This window comes from Protopterus annectens, chromosome 16.part0 (assembly GCF_019279795.1).
Source record: "Protopterus annectens isolate FY-2018-M chromosome 16.part0, PAN1.0, whole genome shotgun sequence".
NCBI classification, from domain to species: domain Eukaryota; kingdom Metazoa; phylum Chordata; order Ceratodontiformes; family Protopteridae; genus Protopterus; species Protopterus annectens.
Window position 1 is genome coordinate 225818813 of NC_056750.1, and position 11467 is coordinate 225830279.

The 11467-nt window shown below is 41.0% G+C and overlaps 1 gene segment (V, D, J or C); it reads right to left on the reverse strand.

Moving 5' to 3' along the window:
• Nucleotides 1-3074: 3074 nt before the first annotated feature.
• LOC122790472 lies at nucleotides 3075-3901 on the reverse strand. The segment is given in 2 exon segments: nucleotides 3075-3671; nucleotides 3809-3901. Coding segments are annotated over 2 exon segments (405 nt in total).
• Between the last annotated feature and the right edge of the window lie 7566 nt (nucleotides 3902-11467).

Consider the following 11467-nt stretch of genomic DNA (forward strand, 5'->3'; position numbering starts at 1 on the left):
CACCATCAAACACCCCACAGCTTCATTCAACTTTATGATTATTGACAGAATTTTGGGTGACAGATCAAATAAAGTGGGATGGCACTCTACTTTGGATATTAAGGAGAAAAAATGGATCATCAGACTGGGTAGACTTTTCCCACCCAGATTAAATGAATATTTATGAGGTAACCAAATCATGGTATGCAATTAATTTTTACTATTGTATAAAAGGAACAAATTAATGCTTCTGTTTTTAACACTGATAAAGGCTATGAAATTATTCTAGCTGTTCTTTTTTGTTATTTTTCATGTAACTTGATAAATATATCTTTATATTTGTTACAGCATACAGTTGCTGGCTCATCATTTTTTGTTAGCAGACAAAGCCATGCAAGATCCTGCTCCTGTAGTGACAGTACTTCCACTTTTCCATCAGTGATTGTAGTGTCAACACCCAGACGTGTTAAGCCATGGGATCATAGTCCTGGACAAAGTCATGAGAGCTCATCAGGCAGACATAACTCACTTTCATGTAGCACCCTGACTTCTAGCCAGGGCCATGGAAGTAGCAGTACAACTCCTGGCAGAGGTGATTCTCATGGTCTGGGCAATAACACTGAAATGACTACTGTCCTCTTCACAGCTCATGCCTGTCTGAGATGCCAAAGCATAATGCTTGCTAGCACAGTACTTGATTGTGTTCATGCAGACACATGCACAGATTGAAAAAACTGACTTGTCCATACCACCTGACACACATGCAAGCTGTCTAAACTGTACTTTTTTGTGCTATAAATTTGTTGTTATGGTTCTGAACAATGTATACTGTGACAGATACATGTGTTTTTTATGGGTCTCTATTAAGTAATCAAAATCTACTTACCTCAAACACGTATTCGTCGACACCAGGACAGTGAAACACACTTGAGTGAACACTGATAATTTTACTAGGGTAAGGAAGCAATTGGCCAACACCACAACTTTGCCCTTTTCCCCACTGTAGTGCAATCTCAGAGTTGGTATATATAGTTGGGAAGGTTGTGGGGGGTGAAGCCCCCACTTCGGTGAGTTTGATTTAGTGCAGTGTGTGTTGTGGTGTTATGGTGGACAAGTGATTACTTACACTAGTAAAATTTTCGATGTTCGCCAAAGTGTGCTTTGCTGTTCCGGTGTCGATGAATATGTGTTCGAGGTAAGTAGATTTCAATTATCTAATACAGACCCTTTTTTACTAGCACAGACTTACTTGTTTGGTGTTAATCTTGCCTTTCTGCCACCCATTTAGAGCCATTTAATGAATACCAAATAGCACAATGCAGCACAGCCACAATGGTGACACTTTGTGTAGCTGTTAATTAATCCAGCCCTTTGTGTTTTATTTTAGTGCTGTAGTGATTAAACACTGTACAGTATATTGGCAAACTCTGCTCATTTCAAGCAACATTAAGAAAAGTCTGAAGGACATCAATTAAACCAAGGGAAAAGAAATATGGTAATGTTATAGTCATGAGAATACACGTGAAACAAAACAGTTCATTGCTTTGATGACACACAGCCATAGCAAAGAATGGAAAGGTAACTCCAGGACTAAAATCTGACACATGATTGACATTCACAACTACAATCATTAAGTATCAAACTGAAAGTGAAACAGCACCAGAAGAAACTTTGTTTCATTCTTAAAACATTTTTGCTGAAAACGTTGTCCAGCTGTACTATCCGACACAACCCCCCCCCCCACCAACCTCCCTACTACTTAAATATATTAACTCTGAGATCAGTGTATCTTGCTGACAACTGAATGCACCAAGATAATGCAGTCTTAATCTTTTAACAGAAACCAAACAAATCATTCACTGAGACTATACATTTGAATATCAGTCATAAATGGCTCACAATTAAACAAGACTTTCATCTTACTGTAGCAACTGTTGGTGTCTACCCCTCCTTTTCCTCAGTGTCTGGATCTCCTTGGCTGATCTACTGCATGGTCTTGGAGCTAGTAGGCATTTATACTTGTGTGGTAAATTATTTTCTTACAGTGGATAAAAGAAAAAGTATTACAACCCTCCTATCCCCGCATGCGAGCTGTCACTCAGATGTATGTGTGCACATGGGCAGTGCAAGAACTTCACCTACCTGTGCAGCTGACATATCCTGCAATCACCCCATATACCTAGATGCCAGCTAATGCAAATGTAAACCAATTCCTACACTCCACAGAGAACCATGATATATGGTACATCCCAAAAAAAGTTCCCACACTACCCAAAGAGAGGCAAACAGAATTGAGATTCTAGATTTTTCTCTTACCCTCAGCTCATGCAATGCCTAGTGTACCACTCAAAACCAGAACATTTGGGTTGTAGTGAGTGTTGTAACCCACTATATCACAGAGCCAGTACATTATAATATTACACATAGGTTCATAGATTAGTACTAGGCTAATTGCCCTTGTGAGCCATTTTAAGCCTAGCCAATTATCCCTTGTGAGACTCAAATCCTGCACCTTGTGTTTATAAGGTAAACAACTTAATCATTAGGCCACAGAATTTACTTTATCATTTCCTCATTATTCAGGTAAATTAGAATAGCACACTAAACACATATGAAAATATAGTTACTTTGAATGAAATAAGTAACATGAAAGTAACAGAGAGAGAGGGAGAATTTCAACAGAGTGGCAGATTAATATCATTTCAGACAGAAATGTATTTTCCCTTCACTTAGCCTGTTCTGAACACTGATTGTGAAATAAACAATGCCAACAGTATTTAAAAGTCTTTCCTGAAGGTGTCTTTCATAAGGCATCCTGACAACAGAAAGAAGCATAGTTTGAATACCCCAGATTCCTTCCCAAAGTCAATATTATTCTGTTATAACAAATATACCAAGATCTGGTATTGACTGCAGTACACATCTATGATGTTATAGTCCTGCACTGTATTTGTGCACATATCGGTTGTTATAAGTGTAACATTTTCATTAGATGAAAAACTTCACTCAGACTAATGCACAGTTGTGTTGCCTTATGTAGCAAAATCGACAGAACATCAATAAAGTTTTGTGAACAACATAAAAGAGGAAAGCAATCAAAACACATTTATTTTATTTAAAGCATTGGTTGCTGACTTCATAATGGACTTAATAAAACCGTTCATGTGATTAAGAACAAAGCTAAAAAAAACTTTGTTAATGCAGCATTAAGGTCAAGCTTTTGTTATAGTGCACATGACTAAACATGCAAAAATAATATGCTCTAATGTGTGGTTTTGTGAGAGTGAAACGTATGATAATGCAGCTCTTGTAGAAATTGAGCTTTCCATTTGACTTCAGTCTGCTGACAGTTTCTCATATTTGTATGCATGCTTACGCTGGTATGGCATACTGTGGATCCAGGACACAGTAATACACAGCACTGTCAGATATCTTCAGTTGAGACAGACTCAAGGGGAAGATTTTCTGAGATGTGTTTAAAACAGCATGTGCTCTTCCATGGATCCTTGGTGGATAATTTTCAGGCTTTTCGTAACTTTGAATAAGAATCTCTGGTGCTCCTTGAGACTCCTGAATGTACCAAGCCATACTGCTAGTAACTGTGTTAAATGAACAATTTAAAGTAATGTTTGTTCCCTCATACGCTGTTAAAGAAGATTCTGGTTGGGTCACCAATTCCCCACAGCACGGTTCTGCAAAATTACACAACAATTAAATGTTATTTCCAGAGTGAAACACTTACTTTACTTATGAATGAAAAGACAACTTGCAACACGTAATTAGTTATTGTTATACATGAGCAGTTTCATTAGTTCATAGTTGTACTTACTGTAGAAAAACAACATAAGTGTAAAAATGTATAAGTAGCTTAGATTCACTGTATTTCTGAAATGGTACGTATCCATGATAGACATCTGTTCAATTATCAAGCTGCTTACATAAATGAAACTCATCGTATGCATTACAAAATTTATTTTCTTGTGGTAGGATTTCCTGTGATGTCATTATCTATTTTCAAGGTGTACAACAATGGATAGGGTAGATAGCTTGCATACGCTCATATAGCCTCATTATCTGGAGTAAAATGCCTGTACTTTTAAAATGTTTTTTTTTTTTAAGCTATGCCTTCTGGTTGATTATTCTTCGTTTGTTGTACTATATTTTGGTCTTTCCAGAATAAACTGGAGTGTGCTGTTTGTATTTCCTTTAGCTGTTAATTAATGATAAAAAATCAGTTTGTTACAGCATATGCAATAACAGTTTTTTAAGGAAGAGTGCACATGTTTTTTCATTTCAAAATACTTCAGAATTTGTATAGCCTAACTGCAGCCTGAGTTCTGTTTATACCCAATGAGTTGCACGTTGCAGATGTTGGAAGCATACACCTGAACTTGAATAAGTTATACTGTGAAAATATTTACCATACCTGAAAATAAACTATCAGGTATTAGCAGAAGATGAGATGATTTCTTAGCTGTAAAGTATAAGCTCAGATATTTCAATAGCATCATGATTATGAAAAATAAACATTCTAAACAGTCATTCATTCCTGCTCAGATTGCCCATTTAATCCAATTCAGGAGCTATAACTGAGCCATACCTGTCCTGACACTTAAACCTGATGCCCTGTTTGGTATGTACCTCTCAAGACATCTGCAACAACTGGAAAGGTCACAGAAATACCTCACTAAAAGAATCACAGGCCTAAAGCAGATGCCCTATGCTGACCACCTTAAAAAACTCCAGCTATACTCTGTCGCATATCATCTACTCAGAGGCGATCTCTGCTTAACATACAAGGCCATGTCAAACCCAGAGCTGTTGGACATGCTACACTTAAAGAAATCCCAATCCCTCAGAGCCACACGCTCCAGGGATCTAAACCTTGTCATCACAATAAACAAAACATGCTGGAGGGATAGGTTCCTAACCCAGAGACTCCCCAGACTCTGGAATAGATTGCCCAAACATGTCAAGCAGAGTGCCTCTTTGGCCCTCTTCAAAAGGAACCTTGATGATTGGATGGAAGAAAGGAAATTCACCGCAGGGATCACGTCAGTCACCCTGCTAGACAGGGGTCCAGGGAAGTAAATAGTGCGGGAAGAAATAGTCAGGGAATTATTATGGCTAGGCTTGTATAGGCCCTAGGGCTGATAGCCTAGTACCAACCTATGAACCTATGAACCTATTACAAGACCGAACCAATCCTGAATGGGATAACAGACATTTGCAATATTAACACACACCTACAAGTAAGTTGGAGGATTTCCAATTCAGTTTATGCATATCTTTAAAAACTGGGGAGAAAACAAGAGCACCCACCAAAATGATATAGAAAGGAAGTGCAGATTTTGCAAAGAAGGGTGTACCTTTTTTTCCCCAGCAGCATGCTTTTTCTCATAGGTTCATAGGTTCATAGGTTCATACTAGGCTATCTGCCCGAGGGCATTTACAAGCCACCCCTTTAGTATGGAGAACTATACCCATTATTTTGCTGTGCCTCTGTCGAGCAGTGACACTGAGGTAATCCCTGGGGTATATCTGCGATCTCCCATCCATTGGTCAAGATTTCTCTTGAACAAGGCCAGCGAGGTGCTCTGCCTCACATATACCGGGATTTTATTCCACAGCATAGGGAGTCTTTGGGTGATGAATCTATCCCGAGGTTTAAGTCTCTTGTGGCTCTGATGGATCTAGATTTTTGAGGTGAAGCATATTCATCAAATCTGGGTTTGACATGGCCTTGTATGTTAGGCAAAGGTCACCTCTGAGCAAGTGGCGACTGAATAGAGCTGGAGTTCTTTCAGTCGGGCAGCATAGGACAGATGTTTGAGACCCATTATCCTTTTGGTGAGGAACTTTTGTGGCCTCTCCAGCTGCTGCAAGTGTCGGGTCAGATACATTCGAATGGGGCATTGTACTCAATCATTGGTCTGATGAGTGATGAGTATAGGAGACTATGACCTCCCTTGATCTAGATGAGAATCCCTTCATGATAAGGTGGGCAATGTAGAAGGTCTTCCTAACTACTTTAGCTACATGGGTGTCGAATGACAGACTACTATCAACCTGGGTCCCCAGGTCCCTGATAACTTCTTCTGTGCTCAGTGGATTGCCACCTATTTGGTAGCTAGGGGTAACCTTGTTTTTCCCAAGGGTATGACTATGCATTTTTGGCATTTAACTTTAGGCCATGGCTCTGGCACCAGTTATCCATTTCTGTGAGACCCTTCTGAAGGATATCTGTGTCAGATGTGTTTTCACTATAGCGCCCAGTTTGCAGTCATCTGCAAACTTTGTCAGCCATAACCCTCCTGTGTTTGCTTGTACTCGGAAAAGTAGATGCCAAACAAGAGTGGGCCCAGGACTGAGCCCTGTGGTACACCACTTGTGACAGGCTTTGAGTCTGACATGGCGCCAGCAACTCTGACCCTGTGGGTTCTGTCACTCAGCCAGTTTGCAACCCATCTTGTGATGTATGGGTTAACATTTAAGCTGATGAGTTTTCAATGATACCCAAGTGGGCAGATTGAGGTAGGCTGTATGGACTGCCTTTCCTCATCAATGGCTTTGGTGACTGTTTCAAAAGTCAACTAAGTTTAGAAGGCATGATCTGCCTTTGACAAAGCCAAACTGGGATGGATCCAAAGTCTGCAAATTTCCTATGTCTTTATTTATGAGGTCCATTATGATCCTCCATGGCTTTGCAGATAAGGCTTGTCAAAAGCTAATGTAATTTAATTCAGGGTCGGTGGAGGCACCGCCTTTGTGGAGTGGGACCCCAGTTGCAGTGCCGCACCCCCTGGGGACGTATCCCGAGGTAAGACCATGATTAAACTGCCGTCCTAGCTTTGGGATTAATTCCTCATTGAGTACACCATCAGGTCCCATGGATGCTGTGTTTTTCACTTGGGCCTTTGACAAAGCCAAACTGGGATGGATCCAAAGTCTGCAAATTTCCTATGTCTTTATTTATGAGGTCCATTATGATCCTCTCCATGGCTTTGCAGATAAGGCAGGGTCGGTGGAGGCACCGCCTTTGTGAAGTGGGACCACAGTTGCAGTGTGCCATCCAGAGGTAAGACTATGATTAAACAGCTGTCCTAGCTGTGGGTTTAATTCCTCATTACACCATCAGGTCCCATGGATGCTGTGTTTTTTTTTGAGAGAGCAGTTCTCACTCTGGCGTTGGAGATGTTTGGGGGCTGCAATCGCTGGTATAGATATCTCTCCTTTGGGGGTAGGGGAGAAGTTTGCACTGAACCTGTCAGCCAGTATGTTGGCAATGTCTGTAGGATCAGTAATCTTCACATCATTTTGAACTAGTTCTGAGCATATCTGGGAGTTTCCTCCCAGGTTTCTAACATAGCTAAAGAAGGCCTTATGATTGTCTTTTGAGTCTTTAGCTATTTTTCTCTCAAAATTTGCTTTGGATGATTTTATGAGAGCTCTTAGTTTTTACTTATAGTGATCAAGGGTGTCTTACCTTTTAAGGATTTTGCTCTATCTTGTAGTAGCTTCCTCCTTTTGTTGTAGAGTTTGTTTATGGCTGGGGTCCACCAGACTGGACGCTTGCCTTTGGTACAAAGAGTCTTTGTTTTGCTTGGGATTGCCTTATCCATGCAGTCCTGCAGGTGCTGGTAGAAGGCATTTGTAAGTGATTCAGCGGCTTGAGTACTGTTGGAGACCACACTAGTCTTTAGAAGTGTGAAGTCGGACTGTGGTCTTTTTATTTCAAGTGGGGTGGGATGAGGACCTCCAGCGAGATTAGTTTGTGATCTGATCTCACCAGTGAGGGTGTTGAACATTGTGCTCCCATGTTCGTGATGATGAGATCAAGTATGTTTTCTCCTCTTGTGGGATGGTGACTAGTTGTTCCATGGCATTTGAGTTTATGAATTCCAGGAACTTTTGGGCTAGGTGTTTGGGCTTGAGTAGTGTTCCCAGTCTATATTAGGGTAATTGAAGTCACCTAGTATGATGGTGTTTGGTGATACATTTATCCCTCTAGTGTTTTCAGGAAGGCCATGTGAGGTTCCTGAGTTTGTGAGGGTGGCCTGTAACATGCTACAATTTGCAGAGCAGTCTTGCCTATGGTTAATTGCACCTGGATGGTCTCCGATGCATCGTATGTTGCCACCAGTCTTGAGGTGTGGGTGTCCTTGATGAATATGGATACCCTCCTTTCTTGGTATTGGCCGGATTTTGGGGCTGGAACGCATGATAAGAGGTAAAACCTGATAGTGCTGGGGTGCTCTCAGGAGCCTTGAACCAGGTTTCTGTCACTGCACAGACATCGATGTTCTCCATACTGAGAATTTTGAGATTTAGACTTCTGGCATTGAGCAGCATTACCCTTAGTTTTTCCTTTTTGTGTTCTAGGGTGGTAGGTTTAGAATTTGAGCCTTGCCTAAAAAGGCACTATGGGGTGGCAAGAGCCTTTGCCAATATCCGGAATCCCAGGGTGACAGGTGCAAGGCAGCATGGCTTGTCCAGCATGTCATCCCAGGCAGACAGACATTGGATCCCCTTTGAATGACACCAGAGTTTAAGCCAATTGTTAAAGCTGATCATCTTATCTCTGTATTGTGGCATCATTCTTGGTGAAGGTAGGATACTGCTCAAGGTCAGGGTCATACCTGCCTGACTACATAATCAGAGAGCTCCTCAATGTCTCTTTTCATGTAGTACACGAGCGTGGACAATGACTGAGTGGTATTTGTACCTGCTGTTGAGAGACCTGAGTGCTTGCGTTATGTGGCGGATTCTAGCACCCGACAGGCAGCTTACTGTGACCTTCTCCTTACTCAGTCTGGTGCGGGACGCCAGTGTGTCTGACTATGGAGTCACCAATGACTAGTGTGTCTGGCATTGTGTTTGGCCTTAAGGGCTGTGACTGTTTGACACTCTGACTATGAGGTCTATGTGTTGCAGGTGTTGTGTTCTGAGGTGGTGGTTGTTTGGGTGTCTGCTTTGGTGGCCTCTGCTGTTTTGGTAGATTTTTGATCAATGTCTTTGTGTGTTTATGTGTATGATTTGAGGTTGTGATGGTACTATGTGAGACTGGGTCTATAGTGTGTGTGGTAACCTTCTCCTCCTGACTGGTCTTGCCAGTCCTATGTTGAGAGAGCTCAGCCTCCAGTTTGGCCGATAGTTGCATCTCATGTATTTGTGTTTTGTGGGAGGAGGAGAGGGTTCATGAGGCAATTGTAACATTGCCTCAATATTCCCAGGTTCACCAGCTGAGCAGGAGAGGACACTAGCAACTGATCCCTCGACATGCTAGAAGGACTAGACAAAAAACTTTAAAAGAAATGGGGTTTGCCTTTTGGGTGCTATCTATAAGAGTGCCGTATCAAGGTAATAAGTACTGTAGGAGCAAGTGCTAGGTTTAACAGATAGAGAAAAGTCTACTTGGAGTCAAGTAGAGATGATCTTTTAGGTATTAGAGAAAGTGCTAGTAACAGGGATGCTTAAAGGTAAGATTGAAAAGAATCTGCAGTGTGCACTAGAGAAGTTAGATATGAAAGTAGGTAACTTGAGTTTTACCTGTTTAAAAGTTAAGGTTTAGTGGAGAGTTACTATTTTTAAAACAGCAAGATGGACTGAAAGGGGTGGTTACTTTTGTATTTTGGTACTATGAAATACTGTAGGATGGCCAATAAATTTAAATAATTGAAGGGGTGGGATTTCAAAAGTGATGGTTTTGTGATTACTCACATAATCCAGTGAAAGTAGAGAGAAATGAGATATATGGTCAGATTAACATAAGAGGCGGGCAACTAGAAAGACAGTGGTATTTAACAAGACAACTTAAATGGGTGTGAGGGAGGGAAAAATTCTGCCTGACTCAGAACAGAGAGAGCTGTGGTCTCTTTTGAAGTTTTAATATGCTGTTAAAACAGAATGCAAGCAAAACACAAGGTAAAGAAAACAAACTACAGTATTCAAAATATAGAAAGGCAATACAGAAATACAAAGAATAACAGCAAACTAACCTTTCCTTCACTGCAAAGTGTAGCAGAGTCTGGATGAGCCTTTCTGGTAAAGCCAGTAGCATGCTACTATTTCTGTTAATTACTGTAATTATTGCAGCTGGTAGTAAGTGTCTTTGTGAGCTCTGGACAATGAAATAAAAACTACATATGACGTACTTTCATCACAAGTCCTCTTTCCTTGTGTGCACAGACTGAACTTCCCAACTGTGGATGCTTATCTCTCATGCAGTAAATTATAATCAACACAGAGAAGTGCAAATGGATGCAGCTGCAATTGCTCAGAAGGTCAAAGAGAATAAAAAACTTAAGGGAGACACATGTGAATGTGGGGTTAGTAGTAGCTGCAGCAAACAAGAAAAGAGACCGAGTGGGTGTCATATCAGAGGTACTGAAATCTAGCTAGCAATATGACAGGAAATGACAAAAAGAAATACAGAACAGAAGTTTGAAAGACTAAGACATGGAGGAAGAAATATGGCCAATAAAAAATGCGGTGACAATGGTATTACCATCTATATAGACAGTCTACCACCAGCTGCAGTAATGCATGCAGGTCTGAAAATGGCATCTTTCTAAGAACAATGACAAAGAGAAATACATTTCAGATAAAAGCAGTAAAGATCATGGGCCGGATTCATGAAGGCTTGCATGGAGTGTAAGAGTAGTGTAAGACGGCAGACAGGCAATATGTCTGCTGAGCGATTCAGCAATAGCCGGCAGGGGCGTGCATGAGAGCTTCTAAAACTACTCTTGCACGGACAGTGTTATGGTATGAAAATTACCTCCTTTGCTGCTGAAATCTATACAAATGAGGTAAATTTGCAATCCAGGAAACACTAACCTGTCTGTGCAAGAGTAGTGTTATTTGCAGAAATGTACTCCATTGGTAACGGAGTACCGTTCTGCAAACAGCTAAATGGAGCTATGACAGCCCCAAATAAAGGATGCATCTAGTTGAGGAAAATCCCAATTTTTCCCCTGATCGCCAATGTTTAAGTGTAGCGCAGCAGCACACAAATGTGCTGCACTTTAAATAAAAAGAAAAAAGTGAAAAATAGCCACAAATGGGCAATTCCACTAAATAACTTGTTTTGCCATGCAGGTGAATGGCAGGCTGAAAACAACATGGCCACTGAGTAGTGGTTGCTAAGGGGGGAAGCTCAGTGTGAGAGATGTAACCAAGCATTAGTACACAATCCTATGCAAATGAGGATAAGGATAGTGAATCCCAATTTTCCCCGGAATGTGAGCCATGTCCCTAGAGTGTAAGTGTAGGAGTAGGGGAGTAGTAGAGTAGAAGATAGGTGACATCATAAGGAGGTATGTCTGAATGACTCTAAGCTGATTGGAGCACAGTGGCTTGTGTTTGCCCTGAGTTGCTCATGATTGCAAGAGGCGTGTCTACAGTTGTCCTAGCTGAAAACAAGAAACCAAAGGTGTACGCCATGGATATATCTGAAATTTTTTGCAAATGTGCACACAGTGTGTGT